The 17,291-nt window shown below is 37.4% G+C and overlaps 1 protein-coding gene and 1 long non-coding RNA gene across 2 annotated transcripts in view; one reads left to right on the forward strand and one right to left on the reverse strand.

Annotated features, from left to right (window-relative positions):
* LOC103105079 (uncharacterized) overlaps positions 1-13,670 on the reverse strand; it is a 33,051-nt gene extending 19,381 nt beyond the window's left edge. The window contains exons 1-2 of the long non-coding RNA XR_462565.2: positions 13,449-13,670; positions 11,797-11,901 (exon numbers count right to left, since the gene is read on the reverse strand). This is a non-coding gene — a long non-coding RNA (uncharacterized LOC103105079). The remainder of the gene's footprint in view (positions 1-11,796; positions 11,902-13,448) is intronic.
* The window catches only part of OPN5 (opsin 5), a 47,243-nt gene continuing 35,644 nt past the window's right edge, over positions 5,693-17,291 (forward strand). Inside the window, exons 1-2 of the mRNA XM_007484056.3 lie at positions 5,693-5,923; positions 12,004-12,123. Of these exons, the coding sequence (XP_007484118.2) occupies positions 5,794-5,923; positions 12,004-12,123 (250 nt within the window). The 5' untranslated portion in view covers positions 5,693-5,793. The remainder of the gene's footprint in view (positions 5,924-12,003; positions 12,124-17,291) is intronic.

Consider the following 17,291-nt stretch of genomic DNA (forward strand, 5'->3'; position numbering starts at 1 on the left):
AGTTACCTAACCATTATCAATTGCTAAATTAATTAATTAAAAAAAATTCTTTTTTACAAAACTCAATGGTTCCATCTGCTGTCAGAATCATAGGCCACATCTTATTTGTCTCAGAAAGGCTTAGGCAGCTTCATCTTGTGATGTCTTTTAAATTAAGGAAATTTAAGTGTCAAATGTTTCTCCAACTGTGTTTCTCCCTTTCCCTGCCTACCTATATGGATTTTCTCAAAGCATACCATTATCCTAGCAGAGTTCTTTCTCACCATCCTAACACAATACACTAAATTTTGCATTAGGATATATTTTGTGACTTCTTTTCTATAGTGTTTTGCTTTACAATTAAACCTCCAAAGAAACGTGGGAGGCAAATTGAGAGTCTATGAGAGCTTCATATTGCACCTGGGATCTTCCCACGTTTTTCCAATTTGACATGTATCCCCAACATATCGGTACCATTTTTGTGCTCATAGAATCATAGAATTGGAAGAAATTTTAGAAATGACTTAGTCCTTTAGAGGTCTCCAATTCTGACTTCCATTTGAAGATGAGAAATTTGGTGTTTAGAGAGGTTTCAATAACTTAATCAAGGTCATATAGAGAGTAGCAGAGCCAGTCTTCACAGCAAAGCCCTCTATAAGCATACTTTTTCCACTACATCACATTTCCTCTCTAAGCATCTACTTCATTTTATAGGGAGAGAACTGAGATTCAGAAGATTGAAGTTATGAGTTCAAGGCTGAACGTGAAGTTTATGGTGAAGACCAGGTCTCCTGATTTAAGGCTCATTTTCCCCTCTTCACTACCATGTCCTAGTTCATTTTTAATTTCTTTGAACGTCTTATAAGAGAGCACTGTATTTTTTCCTTGTGTATGTTTTTGCTTTCCTTGTTTAGAGTGTGAGCTCCTTGTGGCGAGGGTTATTCTCTTCTCTTCTATGTTGCTAATCAATTTAGTTCAATTAGCACTTAGTCAAATTTTCTTGTTTGAGATTATAGGATGCTTGGAGAAAGACAGACTCCTTGGGGACAGAGTCTATTTCATTTTGTCTTTTTAATCTCTAGTACCTAGCACAGTGTCTGAGATAGAGTGTTTTATTCATGTTTGTTAATTGAACGATTGATTGAATTATACACCACAGGATCCTAAGTTCACAGACCATAGATCTAGCGGTGACTTGGAAATCATCCAAATCATTTGTCCAAACACTTTCATTTTTACAAAATGAGGTGCTAACCTCCAGAAAGCTCTCTGATATTATAAATTGAAGAGAAGGTGTTGATTTGTATTTGTAGAGAAAGTTTTTTCATCTAGCTATTTCTTATACCAATTAAATCATAGGTCTAGTCTATGTCTGGGTGCCACCTTTTAGGAAGGATCTAGACTCCCAAGCCATGTAAAAATGACAAATGTGAATGAGACAAATTAAATATGGACTAGTAAATATGACTAGTAAAGGAGGGCTTTAGGACTTGTAGGAGGCAAAGGTGTATTTTAACAGGGACCTTCTAGAAACAGCACCCATGATTTTATTGCCTAACTTTTTACTAATTTGAATATTAGGAATTTTGGCCAGGTAGAAGGAAAAGCTCCTTGGTAGACTTGTAAGGGAAATATTTTTGAGCAATTCCCTCAACTCCTGCTCCTAAGGTGTGACATCATTTTCCTGCTTCCTTCCTTGATCCAGGCATGGAGGCCCTTTCCACTAAGGTACTGTTCCTCAAAGGAATCATATGTAGCCTGTGTTCGAATTCTGAATCCATTTCTCCACCCCATCCCCTTCTCTTTTTCAGGCAGCATTTCTTGGTTTTACTTAGAACCAGGATTATTTAGGGCAAGTTGACTGAACCTGCAATTAAGGAGATTCAGAATGCAGCCATCACATTAATTTTGCAACAACACAATTGGCCTTGGTTAAGAACAACAGGAACATAATTGTCTTTCCTGACTTACTGCACTGCAGTCTCAGTCAAAAAGAGGATTAAAAGTTAGTTATCGTTTGTGTTTTGACCTTTCTAAGCAGCTCCTGCATCAGGGACCAACCCAACAAAGGAAGGGTTCTTCTTTGGGGCAAATCTCATTATTCTTAAAAAATAGATTAAGGGAATCCCAGGATTTAAACACACACCATTTTTTTTGTTTTTTTTTTTTGTACAGCTACAAACATTTCAGTCCTAGCAGATAGATTACCTGCTTACTCACCTTTCAGCCTTCTTCTTGTCCTCATTTGTTCTTTTTTTAAATTTTAAACCCTTACCTTCTGTCTTTGAATAATACTAAATATTAATTCCAAGGCAGAAGAGTGCTAAGGGTTAGGCATTTGGGGCTAGTGATTTGCCCAGGGTCACACAGCTAGAAAATATCTGAGATCACACTTGAACACAGGACTTCCTGTTTCCAGTCCTGGCTCTCTAATCACTATATCAACTAGCTGCCCCCTCATTCTTTCTTTTCTCTTTTTCTCATTCTCCTCTTTCTCCTGCTATTCTTCTTCTTTTTCTCATTCTCCTTCCCCCTCTTCCTCAATCTATTGATCCTTAGTCTTCTTCAACAAACATTTGTTGTGTTTACACTGTAGACACAAAGACAAAAATAGTCACACTGCCTTCAAAGAGCTTCCATTCTGTTAGGGGGAAAATCATGTTTATATGTAATATGAAATAATAGATACTAAATATATTAAATAAAATAATAATCTTAACTATACTAATATTAGATACTTAATATGTTCAAATTATATATAAGGTGATTTCTATGTAGGAGGAGGCACTAGGAGCTAGGGGATAATCAAGAAAAGTGTTATGTGAATGACTCATGCTGAACTTTGAAGAAGGCTATCAAGGCTCAGAGAGGCAGAGGTGAGATGGTAATGGATTTCAGGGATGGAAAAGGTGCAGCCCGGGAAAATTAGCCAGTTTTCTGGGCCAGGAGTCTGTGAAGGGAAATTTTATTGTCGTTGTTGAGTCATTTCAGTCATGTTTCACTCTTCATGAGCCCCATTTGGGGGGTTTTTGGTAAAGATACTGCAGTGCTTTGCCATTCCTTCTCTAGCTCATTTACAGTTGAGGAAATGGAGGCAAACAGGGTTAGGTGACTTGACCAGGGTTTCACAGCTAATAAGTGTCCAAGATTGGATTTAAACTCATAAAGATAAGCTGCCTGATTCTAAGCCCAGTGTTCTATCCACTGTGCCACCTAGCTGCTCAAGTGAAGGAAAATAATGTACAATACTTCTAGAAAGGTAGGCTAGAGTCAGATAGTCAATGATTTTAAATTCCAATTGAGGAGTGTACGTGTGATACTAGAGTACATAGGAGATCCCCAGAACTTTTTTAAACAAGGACATTTTGTGGTCAGCCCTATATTTTAGGAATACCACTTTGGCGGCTAGCATGAATGTAGATTGGAGTAGTGGAGATTGGAGGAAAGGAGATCATTGCCCATTTCTTCTCACCCCCCCCCTACACTTTTTCCTCTTCCTTTCTTTTTCTCCCTATTATTTTTTCTTCTTTTCCTCTTCTTTCTCTCTTTTTCTCTCAACTTAAAAATCATTAGCCATTCAATTAGATCAATATGATGGAGGAGGCAGCTGGTGGCTCAGTGGGTTGAGAGTCAGGTTCAGAGATGGAGGTCCTGGTTTCAAATGTGACCTCAGACATTTCCTAGCTGTGTGACCCTGGGCAAGTAACGCATTCATTGCCTAGCCCTTACCACTCTCCTGCCTTGGAACCAATACACAGTATTGATTCTAAGGTGGAAGGTGAGGGTTTACTTATAACAAAACAAGACCAATATGGTGTATTGGATAGAGTGCTAGAGTTGGTGATTTGGGGTTCAAATTCCACCTTAGGTCCATACCAGATATATGATCTTGGACAAGTCTCTCTCTCTCTCTCTCTCTCTCTCTCTCTCTCTCTCTCTCTCTCACTCTCTCTTCTCTCTCTCAGCATTTTTTTCAAATTCCCTTTCTCACCCTTCTCTTCTAATTATTATCTTTATCTTCATTCCTACTCTACCCCCTCCAAGCTTTTCTAAAATTTGCAAACAAAAGTAGAAAAGATGAGTTATGGCTTTATTATCCCTTTCTTTTCCTGACTACCTTCTGATGGAGAAGTGCCCTAACCTCTGAAGCAGGTGGGAAATTTGGAAAATTTATAACCTGGATAGCTGAAGATTGTTGTCTTTGGGGTTGTTAAATAAAAAGGGGCTATTCTATTCATGAGCTGATTCTCAATCTTTTCATAATGTAACCAAAGAACTTGTGCTTTTTTCCCCAATTTTTTGAATGGTTAGAAAAATTCCTTTAAATCTCACCACTTCAAATGGAAGTTATGATAATAATAATTGTAATAATGATAACAACAACTTACTTTTATATAGATTTTCACAAAGAGATTTGGGAAAGAAGCCATACTTAGGATTCTTTTTTGTCCCCTAGAAAAGCATATCACTATCTATTAGTGTGGCATTTTCAGGAAGAACCTAAGTAGAAGTGTAATTTTCCCAAGGATAAAGGAGAAAATATTTATTAAGTGTTTGTTATATACCAAACACTGTGCTATGCTCTGGGCATGCAGACAGAAAAGATAATCATTGCTCTCAAGGAGCACATGCACTCTGTGGGGGAGAAAACACATATGGAAAGTTTTAGCTGAAAGTGAGATGGAAGCATCCATTGGTACTTCATATACAGTGGCAAACTGATGGCAATGGAGCATCCTTTAATAATTGCTACCACCTAGGACAGCATTGGTAAAATATTGGTAGGATTGCCCAACTGGCACATGGGGAGCTGCTCCGGTCTCCCTCTTTCCATTGCCTGAGGACATTTTTTTGCATGCCCTGTCCCTCTGTCCAGCTGCCCAAAGTGAGCATTTCCTTCCTCAGCTCTCTCAGATAATGGAGTTGAGGGGAGTTCACAGAGTTTGAATTTGCCCTATGGGCACTCAAACTCAAAAAGTTCAAGACTGACCTAGGCCAAGGGTACTGTAGCCTACCAAACTTACAAGGCCTTTAGAATCCCAAGGGGAAAAGATCGATAGAAAAAAATGCCTTGAAAGATGCCTAGAAAAGTTGTGTTTATCATCCCATTATCTCAGTGAGGTAAGATAAATCTCAGTATACAAAGGAAAGTATGATTTGGACAAGAGGCAAAGGAAATCAGAATAGAATATGTGGTAAGGGATGATCCATTGGAAAGAATGCTGGATTTAGAGTCAGAAAATCTGACTTCAAATTTTCTCTCTTCTACTTTCTGCTTTTGTGGCATTAAACAGAGCACATAACTCCACTGTCCCCTTCACCTCTTTCCCCCCACTTCACTCATCTTTTAAATGAGGTGTTTGGACTTGGATTTCTTTGAAGGTCTCCTTCCATCCTTACTACTATGATTGGATGACATGTATCTTTGTTTCTAGGTCATTATTCTTTCTACCCCATCATGCTTTCTATTTTATAGCTATTATTGTTGCTATGTGGATTGGAATTATGAAATGGTCACTTACTAATTTGATGATCTATTTTATAAAAAAGATACATTGGAGGGAGGGAGAGAGATACCTCAGAACTTTAATGTAACAAGAATCACATTTAAAGAAAAAAGAAAGTTACATCGACTCATCTGAGTTTCCTATTAGTCATTTAACCAACAAAACTTCCAGAACTTTTTTTTCTTATGATCTATGCTTCTAGTCTAAGAAGCATGAGTTTATTGGATATTTCAGATTGGCTTATACTCATATGCTGAGAGCTGTCTTGATTTGCTTTTCAGATAGATACTATTGATACTAGATCATCATGGCATTAAACCACAGTGTATCACCTCAAGATGACTACATTCCACACTATCTCCGGGATGGAGACCCTTTTGCATCCAAACTCTCCTGGGAAGCTGACTTAGTAGCTGGTTTCTACTTAACCATAATTGGTAAGCTACCTTGATTCTTTTATGAAAAAAATGCAGTTAAGTCAATAAATAGATCATAAGAAGACTCAGGGGACAAATCAAAAGATTTTTTTTTACAGAGACTCCATTATAATGTTATATATTGGAATTTTTGGGGAAAGGGTTTGTGTATATGTGTGTGTGTTTTGGGTAATAGGTTAGAAAAAGGAGAAGAAAAAGAAAATATGCTTATATATTTTCCTCAATAGACCATAAGCTCCTTTAGGGCAGAAGCTGGTTTATTACTTGTCTTTTTATGCCTGGGTCCCAGCACAGTGACTGATACAATAAGTGCTTAATAAATGCTTGTGGGCTGACAGAATGCAAACACTATCAATAGCAGTAATACAATTAACTTCTTAGAGTACTGATAACTTTGGCTGCTGGGTGGCACCACAGTGCATGGAGTGCCAGGGCTGAAGTTGGGTAGATTCATCATCTTCCTGAGTTCAAATCTAGCCTCAGACATTTACTAGCTATGGGACCCTGAGCAAGTCACTCAACTCTGTTTGCCTTGATTTCCTTCTCTGTCTGGAAAGGAAATGGTAAACCACTCCATCTTTGCCAAGAAACCATCAAATGGGGGTCATGAAGACTCAGACACAACCAAAAAGACTTAACAACAATAATTTTTATACAAGGATCTTCACATAGTGATAAAGAATCGTAGGACATTAATGCTTAAAAGAGAACTTAGAGATCATCTAATTTCCTTATCTTATGTAATATATATTTATCATATATTGTATATACATGTAAGGCATAGCCCTTTTTTATATGTTATTACATACTTATATATAATATGTATACATATTACACACACACACACACACACATGTCCCTTAAAGGGCTAAAAACTGAAGGAAAGTATTTTGGTGAAGGTCACACAGTTAACTTGTAGTAGAGTGCATTTGCTTTCGCTTAGACTAATGATAGGTTGGCATTCTGAGGATGTACTAAATGATAGTTGAACCAAAAGCACAATAGGAAATGAGCAGAGGGCCCCCAGGGGTTGAAGACTTGCCATGGATAATCTGCAAAGTACATATTCTGCACTTAGATCACGTATAGCTGATCACACAGATCTCTCAGAATTACTATCATTATTTAGAAGTTTAGGGGACAATGAAAGGGTAGGCAGTGCCCAGTAGGTTTATCCTCCTGGGATTTTGTCAAAGGTGCCAAGAGGTATATTCAAGGTTTCTAGCCCCCCCCCCCCCCAGCCACTTGGCACTTTTCCAGGTCCTTGAGTTCATAAAAGAATCACAAAAAAGTGCTTTCAGGATCTTTTATGCTTCAAGAACAAAACAGAAAGTGGTTCTTGAATCTGAATTAAAAAAACAAACTTCTACTTTTATAGAATTGTTGCTATAGATTTGTGATCAGTTTTAGAGTCAACAACTCATTAGTCATTACTTAATCATTAGTTAATCATTCATTATGTGCAATACACTCTGCTAAACACTTGCTCTGAGAGTACAAATACAAAAAAAGCAGAAAGATTATACCTGCCCTCAGGCAGCTTATATTTTAATAGGGGAAGATGGTGACATAAAAGGAAGCTTAAAAGGGTCAGAATAGCTCTGCCAAAGTACCTCCCTGAAGGCTGGGTGAAGCAAATCAGGAGGGAAGAGCTTATGATAAAAATATGTTAAATAGGTGATCTAGAAAATACTGACTATTGAAACTGGAGGGACTTTGGCGTCCTGGTTCCATCATCCCCATGGTATTCATGACTAAGAGTCAGCATGAGAGTTCCCCAGTCCCAAGAGCACCCTGGGCATTTGAGATGCCTAAGAATGTCCAATAACTGAAAAGGCTGACAATCACCAAACCTCACCTATAATTTCTGCCCTTTCTACCTAGCCAGAGGGTTGTTATGATGGTCAAGTGAGGTAATATATTTAAATTAATTTGAAATATGTAAAATGCTATTTAGATGTCAAATTCACAGTATTACAGTCTGAGAGTTAAAATGCACTTTAGAGAATCATGAGATTCTTGAATTAGGTTTGAAGAGACCTCAGAGGCCATTTAGTGCAACACCCTCCTTTTATAGATGAAGTCAGAGGTCATCTAGACCAGCTAGCTGGTGCAGTGCAGAAAGTAATGAGCCTGGAGTTAGAACTCCTTGAGTCCAAATCTATCCTCAGACACTTACTAGTTATGAGACCTTCAACAAGTCACTTAATGTTGCTTGCCTCAGTTTCCTAATCTGTAAAATGAGCTGGAGAAGGAAATGAAAAACCACTTTGGTCTCTTTGCCAAGAAAACCCCAAATGAGAATTATGAAGAATCAAACATGACTAAAAATTACACAACTGACTAACCCTTTACAGATGAAGAAACTTTAATTTATAATAGAGAGATTGCCTGACTAATATCATGCAGAGAGGAAATAGTGACCTACCCAAGGTTACACAGGTATAGAAGTTAAATGACCCACCCAAGTTCATACAAGGAGAGACATTAGATGAACTGCTCAAAGTAAGAGGAAAAGAAGTTTAGGTTCTACTCAAGGTCACAAAGTAGAATAGTTAAATGACTTGCCAAAGTTCATATGGGTAGTAAATGGAAGCTGGAATTTGAACCCAGTTCCTCTGAACTCAAAGAATTTGAAGTGATTATTATTATTATTTCATAGCTTTATGATAATCAACTTATCATTTAAGGAATTCTGAGACAGTGATTGAACATAGTGGACCAGGTCAAGTGATGATATAATATACTTCAATTCTTTGTGGCCAGGTGTCCATATGTCTAGCTTTATCTTTTTCATTTCTCTTATGGAGACTAAGGCTATGGTCAAATAAAAGTCCCACAAGGTTAAAAATAAGTTTCCATATTTTTAGATGTTGATTTGGAATAGAAGTCAATAGGGATGCTAGATTAAGTAGTAGTAGAAAGAAAGAAGGTGATTATAAAGGCATCTAAATGAGCTTATTATGAGATAAACAGAAAAAGAAAAATTAGCCTAAGTCCATCTTCTGTCTCTCTCCCAAATGACCATTAGTATTATTAAGGATGAATGCAATTGATTTTCAAATATCTACATTTATGAAAGGGAGCAGGAATGGTGATAAACAATTAGTTTATATTGATCTTTGAAAAGCTTTCTTTCTTTATTTTTTCTTTAGATAAGATACGTTCCTAGACTCATTATCCTTAGGATAATATGAAAAACTAGCTTGTATTTCTTTGATTCTCCTCAGCTGATATTTGTGATATTAAGCAAGGTGGGAAGCCAGATTGATATGCTGATGCTGGTTCACAAAATCTCTATTGTCTACATCCAGAAAAGAGAAAATTAATGATTTATACAAGGAATCTTCAGTTAAAGAAGATCATTTAAAAGAACATATTCTAGAACGATAATTTCTTAGTCATGCATTATGATTCCAGTCTCAGCATCCCCTAAAAAGCATAACAGAATCAGATATTTCAATACAAAAGAGATGTCAGAGGTTGTCTAATCTGCTCTTCCTCATTTTAAGATGAGAAAACTGAGACATAGAAGGGTTACATGATTTGCCTAACCTTAACAAAATTAAAAAGGGTCTGAGGTAGAATTTGAACCCAGTGTGTATTGATTTCAAGTCCAGCAACCTATTAATTGTACTGTACTATTTCTCAAAATATTTTGACAGGAAACAGTTCCTCGCCCCTCCTAATTCTAATGTCTCCTCTCTTTCGATTATTTCCTATCCTTCCCTATGTAAGTTTATTTTTACATATTTATTTGCTTGTTCCACTCCCCCCCCCCCCCTTACATTGTTATCTCCTTGACTTGGGGACTGCCTTTTGTCCCTTTTTCTATTCTAGGTGCTTAACAAATGCTTATTGTGCTTCAATCAGCTCTCTGAAGATAAGAGGGTCTATTCCTTTTTCTATTAAAAAAGTTATTTATATCTTTTTTATTTTTACTTCCCCTTTATTTCCCAATGTATCCCTCCTGCATCCTATCCAGAGAACCATTTCTTATAACCAAGAATTAAAAAAGAGAAAAAAATTATAATGAAGCCAATTAACTAATACATCAACCCAGGTCAATGTGAAAGGCAGCATTACATTCCCATAATCCCCTTACTCTTCAAAGATGGGAAGGAGATAAATGCTAATAACTTTTCTTCAGGGTCAAACTTAATCATTATAATTTCATATCATGCATGTTCAATTACTTTGGTTTGTTCTTTCTTCTTACATTGTTGTAGTCATTATGTGCTTTGGCTTTTTGTTCTTATTTTACTTGACATTAGTTGATACGGATTTTTTTGTATTGTTCATACTTATATCCTTCCTTCCTTCCTTCCTTCCTTCCTTCCTTCCTTCCTTCCTTCCTACCTCCCTCCCTTCCTCCCTCGCTCCCTCCCTTCCTCCCTCACTCCCTCCCTTCCTCCCTCCCTTCCTCCCTTCCTTCCTCCCTCCCTTCCTCCCTCCCTCCGTTCCTTCCTTCCTTCCTTCCTTCCTTCCTTCCTTCCTTCCTTCCTTCCTTCCTTCCTACCTCCCTCCCTTCCTCCCTCGCTCCCTCCCTTCCTCCCTCACTCCCTCCCTTCCTCCCTCCCTTCCTCCCTCCCTTCCTCCCTCCCTCCGTTCCTTCCTTCCTTCCTTCCTTCCTTCCTTCCTTCCTTCCTTCCTTCCTTCCTTCCTTCCTTCCTTCCTTCCTTCCTTCCTTCCTTCCTTCCTTCCTTCCTTCCTTCCTTCCTTCCTTCCTTCCTTCCTTCCCTCCCTTCTCTCTCTCTCTCTCTGTCTCTCTCTAGTTTGTTAAGCTATTACCCTCTTGAAGGATAACTGGTAGGTTTCCAAATCTTTACTATTACCAAAAAACATTAAAAAAAAATTCTTGTTAGAACTTTTCTGGTTTTGACCTTCATGGAGTATATGGAAGAAGTTTGTTTTTAACGGGTGTTTTTGTTTCTTATTCTTATAGCTTTGAGTGTTTCCTCAGAGAGGAAAAGGAAAAAAAAGTGCATTTTGTTGATCATTTTTTAGAGTCTGGCTCTGAGTCTTCACTTTCTCCCTTTTGGTTTTCTTATAGGATTTCTTTAATGAGGTCTAGGTTTCATTTGAGTTGGGCAACTTGAGGGTTTATAATCATCTTTGTTTTTTTCTTTTTCTAAGCTCAGAGAGTTGTTAGTTTTAATGAGCCATTCAGGCAACCCTGACTCCAAGGATTTGGAATTTCCTAACAGCACATGGGGGTTCCTGGGAGTTTCACAGCCTTTGAAACTTGTTTCCCCTTCAAAATTTTGGTGGTGGAGAATATGTTAAGACAAAACAGAAATTTCTGTTTCTCCCATAACAAAATCAGCGCATTTCCCTTAGGATTAGGTAGATCTCAGACTCAACAGCCTAGACATGATAATTAAACTGAAACTAAGGAGGTCCCTGACAGACTGTGTGGAGAGGAGGGCTTGAGGTAGAGTCTTGAGATACACTCACAGATAGGGGACAGGATATAGATAATGATCTCAGGAAGGAGACTGAGGAGTATATGTGACTTCAGATTGAATCCCATTGGCTTTCTGCCCTCCAGAAGGTAGCCTGGACCCCGCTGCTTTCCCTTGTTCATCATAGTGATGCAAATATATCCATTCCTATGTCATTGGTCATGTAGCCTAGCTGAACACATTTCTCATTCACTGCTGAGAGAGGCATTATGGTATAGCAGCTGGTATGCTAGATTAGGAGTCAGGACCCCCTGGATTTCAGATGCTAAATATATGTTACTGTGGGCAAGAAAACTGAATCTGAAATGGGGACAATAACAGCACCTACATCACTGGGTGGTTGTGAACTTGAGTACTAAATGATATTAAGTTAATAAAGAGTTAATATATGTAAAGCACTTTGCAAACCTTGAAACAAACAAGCTCCTTGTATCCTGTCCCTGTTCCTGTCATCATTCAGTTGGAGGCACCTTTAACAAGCTGACTTCTTCACTATCACTGTGTTGTATAGACCTGAAATAAAGAATGTTTTCATGACTTGGTTTGACTTTTCAGTGGTTCTAATTCCCTGCTGTCTTGGACATTCAATTCTTTGACTTTGTATTCTTCCTCTAGGTGTGTTATCCACCTTGGGAAATGGCTATGTGATTTATATGTCTTCAAAGAGGAAGAAGAAGCTGAGACCTGCTGAAATAATGACAGTTAATTTAGCAGTCTGTGATCTGGGGATTTCAGGTAACACAGCAATAATATAATTTCTTCTTATTGCTTTTCAAAATTCCTATTGACCATTGAGCCTACACTCTTGCTTTAGTTTTGTCCATAAAAAAAAAAATCCTCCCTTGAAGTTAAAGGGAACTGCCTGGTTAAGAAAGAGAGAGAAAGGTATCTGCTGGGGTTTGGAGTCAGGAAAAAATGACATATGTGACACCTTCTTTTCCTTGTATCCCAATAATTTTATATTAATTTAGAAACAAGTATAAAATGAGCACCCAAGAAATCCACGACAAACTGGCCACATAACAATATAAGATGTGTGCAGGAGAGTAAGAACCACTCTAGCATTATTGATTTAGAAGTCATCTAATCCTGCTCCCTCAATCTGTAGATGACAGAATTGAAGCTGTGGTAGGTTAAGTCGATAGTCAATAGACATTTATTAAGAGCCTACTATATACTAGGCACTGTGCTATTGTTGGTGAAACAAATATGAAAAGAAGTAAGAGTTCCTACCCTCAAAGAGCTCACAATCTAATGAGGAGGGAGGAGGGGACAATACATAAAAGGCTGAAAAGGGATGGGGGGGTATGGTAAAGATCAAAGAAATCCAAAAGTAATATAGCCAGCTAAGAAATGAGATGTATAAACTGAGATTCATCTTCAAATGGAGGTTTAGAATTAAGTGACTTGGCCAAGGTCACATAGGTCAAACAGTAAGTAGCAGAATTGGCATTTGAATCCAAGTTCTATATATCCAAATTAATCACATTTTCCAGAATAACAGGGTCTCATGCCAAATTCCATAAGTTAAGCTCCCATTGCATGATCAGCACTATTCTAGGCATTGTAGGGGATACAAAATAAGCATAAAATCAGATTATCCTTTCCACTCAACTTGGAGCTCTTACTGTCGCTATCATTTATTTGTCATTTATTACATGCCACTTCACTTCCTGCTACCCTCAATCCCCTTTATTTCTCTTAGCTGAGTAGAATAACATGCTTTATTTATATTTATCTAGGTCTCCATGGTACTGATTATTTTGGGAAAGCAAGGGAAGCATTCAAATATAAGAGACATAGGCACAAACCCCAAATCAGACTTAACCCTGAACACTTTTGGGCAGAGGGGTAACTTGGTTAGATGTTCATTAGGTAGATGACTTTGGCTACTATGAGAAGGGTCAATTGAAGGGAGAAAGTTCAGGAAGGGCAGGTGGTCAGATAACTGCTGGAATAGTTTAGATCTGTGTTGATTAATCTATGGTGCATGAGCTGGAGGGGGTCTGCTCCCTTCCCCCTCTTCATGTGTGCCTGAGGACATTTCTCACATGACTCACCCCTCTGCCCAGCAGCCCAATGGGAGAATTTCTCCCTCTCCTCTCTGGGGTAAGATGGTGGGGGCTCATATGTGGCAGTTGGAGCACTGAGTCTCTAAAAGGTTCACCATCACTGGCCTAGGCAAAGGAGAGTGAAGTCATAAGCATGACAAAACAATTGGAGAAAAAACAAGATAGGAGTGGGGATTTTAACCCAAGTCCTAAGATAATGGTTCATCAACCCTTTCTCAGAATAATGATTTTAAATGAATAAAATATCAGATTACAAAGGAAACAAAAGGTAAGTAAATATGATTTTTTTTTCTCATTTGAGTTTAGTGACCAGCTTGAAATCTAGGTTAAGGAGGTTTGCTCTAAGATATTCTCTTTGTCCAGCTGGTGATGTATATGTACATATATATTTATAATGGAAACTCATAAATAACATATAAACAAAATCAGTAAATAATTCACCCCTAATTCCTATAATATACATAATTATCCCAATAATGCAAAATTCTCATCTGAAATGTATGTGCATAGAGAGATAACAAGGACAAGAGAGGAAGGACTAATGCATAACCATAAGCTCCAAAACTGTCCAATCTTTGAGTATGCATTGGGATAGTTCTGTCATATTGAGTCACTTCTTTGGATCTCATTTTCTTCCTGTAGAAAATGAAATATTAATTAATATTTGTAATTATAAAAATAATAACAAAATACATTTAAAAATAATAATTAATGATATCTAAGGGTCAATCCATTTGGCTCTGCCATTCTAAGATTAACATTCTGGATTTGGAGTTGAGAAGATTTGAATTTGAATCCTGCTTCATACACTCACTGGCTTATCTCTGAGCCAGTTTCATTTACTATCAAATCATTCTGGTTATGTTCATTTCTGTCTACTCATTGAACAGGAGACATGAACACCCAGTACTGTCGGAAAATTTTTAATCATTCTTTCCCTGACTAAAGACACCCTTTAATGATGCTTTGTGGTATCAGCTTTTCTTCCTTCTCTCTGCTTTTTTGACTGCCAATCTCTTAAGAATAGGATCAAAACGTCCCTATTGAGTCTATTTATTGCTCAACAGTAGATTAGTTGAACTCTTATTGAGAACTTGGCTGCCCAGAATTCTTTGTGTAGTCCTCCCTCAGTGGGTGGATGTAAATCACATTAGTCCTTCTGGGAATTACGGAAACACAGGAAAAGAATCAAAAGCTGTGTTCTCAGCTGTGAAAATATTCCCTGGCAAAGTAAAGGGAATCATTTGACTGCAGGCTTGCTATTACTATGAATGACCACACGGTGGCGGTGTTGTAGCATGAATGACCCCTATCAATGCCGACCTCTATTGGGAGGCGATGCGGTTTAGTTGAGCAAGAACTGGATTTGCAATTATAGTACTTGGATTCAAATCCCTCCTCTGCTACGTATTACACGTGTGACCTTGTTAAGCTGTTTAACCTTTCGTCCTCAGTTTCCTCATTTGTTAAACGAGAGGGTCAGACAACATATTTGTCTAATATTTGAGATTCTTTCTAGTTCTACTTCCATGATCCTATGATTCCTCTAAATGCTACTCAAAACACGTTAATTCCTAACCACGTGTCAGGTTTGTGCTAAACCTTAAGGCTACAAAGGAAGACAAAAACCATCCTTGTTCTCCAGGAGCTCACAGTCTAATGGGGGTAGACAACATGTAAGTAAATAGTTCCATTAACTAACAGCCAATTCCAGAGGGGAAGCCATAAGTGGCAGAAAAGATGTGAAACCTTTTATTTCACACTGAATGTGGAGGTTATTGTCTGTAACCAAAACCTGTCACATCAGCTATCTTTCACTAGTGAATAATTATGGGCTCCTAAGAATTAGATGAAGCCTAACTAAAAAATGGGCCCCTAGTTGATCTGATTCATTGAAAATGGCTTCACCTAAGAGAACTTGCTCCAGATTTAGACAAGCATCTGCTTCATTAGCTTGGTAATGACTCACAAAAAACCGTTTCCCTTCTCAATGACAGAGTTCTCAGGCTTACCTAGCCTATTCTCCACTTCACGTTTTTCCTCAGCACACATTTATAAATCGGCAGCTACACAGTCCTTTTACTTGTCCCCTTTAGACTGTCAGCCTCCAAGGACATGTACACCACTTGTGAAGAGGTGTGATAGATTCAGTCTTATCCTGATTCCACATCTTGATGTGCAGGTGGTTCTGGGTTCTTAAGCTGGGCCAGGGGAGGGCAAGCTAGGGAAGATTTGAGCACTTTGCTTCAATATTGAGTCTGGTAATATAGTGTATGTTTGTGGTCCTCAGTTTGCTGAACCTGATCACTAGGTTGTTCTCAGGGTAATGAAATTTGTGGCCACAGCAATTCTTAAAGACTACTAGCTATATCAAATATCTACTACTGACAATGTACAATGTGTATATATATATATATATATATGCATATATATATATGTATATATAGAAAAATATATTGTCTCTCTCTATATATATATAAATATATTGTCTAAATATGTTTATAGAAAAATATATTCTCTCTAAATATGTTTATATATTTTCTCTCTCAATTAAAAGAAAATTAAAATGCACACATATATGGTCACCAAGGTAGTGCAATGGATAGAGTGTCAGGGCTGAAGTCAGAAAAACTCATCTCCTTGAGTTCAAATTGAGCCTTTGATACTATTTGTGTGACTCTGGGAAATTCACTAATTCTGTTTTTGCCTCAATTTCCTCATCTATAAAATGAGCTGGAGAAGGAAATGGCAGACCATTACAGTATCTTAACCAAGAAAACCCTAAATGTAGTCATGAAAAGTCAGATATCACTGAAAAATGACAGAACAATAAATTTTAACAACCTTTCCCCCCAAACATATTTCTTTCTATATGCAGCAATCTATCCCTTATAATGAAGAATTGAAAAGAAAGGAAAAATAGCAGTTCAATAAAATTAACCAGCACATCAATATAGCCTGGCAGTCTATGCAATGTTTCAGATCTATGGTCCCCAACTTCTGCAATGAAGGAAAGGAGATGGATTTTCTCATCTCTTCTCCAGAGCCAAAATTGGTCATTTTAATTACAGTGTTCAGTTTTTTTTTCTTCTTTCCATTTTCAAGGCTGTAGTCACTGGTATATTTTTTCTTGGTTATACTCACTTCACTGTATATCAGTTTGTGATGCAAGCCTTCCTATGCTCCTCAGAATTCATCAAATCAGTTTTTACACACAGTAATATTTCATTACATTCAGGTCCCATAATTTGTTCAGGCATTCCCCAATTCATGAGCATTTTTTGTTTTTAATTCTTTGCTACTGCAAAAAAAAAAAAGGTTGCTCCTCTGAATATCTTTCTATATATAGAAACCATTCTATCTTTACCTCTTGATGCATGTGTATACATATAATATATATATATATCTTTATATATCAGTAGGATTTCTTGGTTAATGGAAATGGAACTTAGTTACTTTTAAGCATATATTCAAAATTATTTCCATAATGAATGGACCAATTTTCAAATTCCTCTAACATAAACATCTATTGCCATTTCCCCCAATCTGCTGTGTATGAGGTGAAACTTTAGGGTTATTATTTTTTTCTTCATCATTTTGAGCAATCTTTCATATGCTCCTTAATGGTTTTCACTTTTTTTGAGAATAATTTGTTCATAAACTTTGTGAACTTATCCAGTGGAAAATGATTCTTGGTCTTAAATATTTGCATTTCTTCTCTCTATATTTTTACTGTCAGATTCTTATTGGCAATATTAACTTTCCCCACCCATTCATTAGTTTATCCTAGCTGCATGGATTTTTTTGTGTATTAGCTTTCAATTTTATTTA

The sequence above is a fragment of the Monodelphis domestica genome, chromosome 2 (assembly GCF_027887165.1).
Source record: "Monodelphis domestica isolate mMonDom1 chromosome 2, mMonDom1.pri, whole genome shotgun sequence".
NCBI lineage: Eukaryota > Metazoa > Chordata > Mammalia > Didelphimorphia > Didelphidae > Monodelphis > Monodelphis domestica.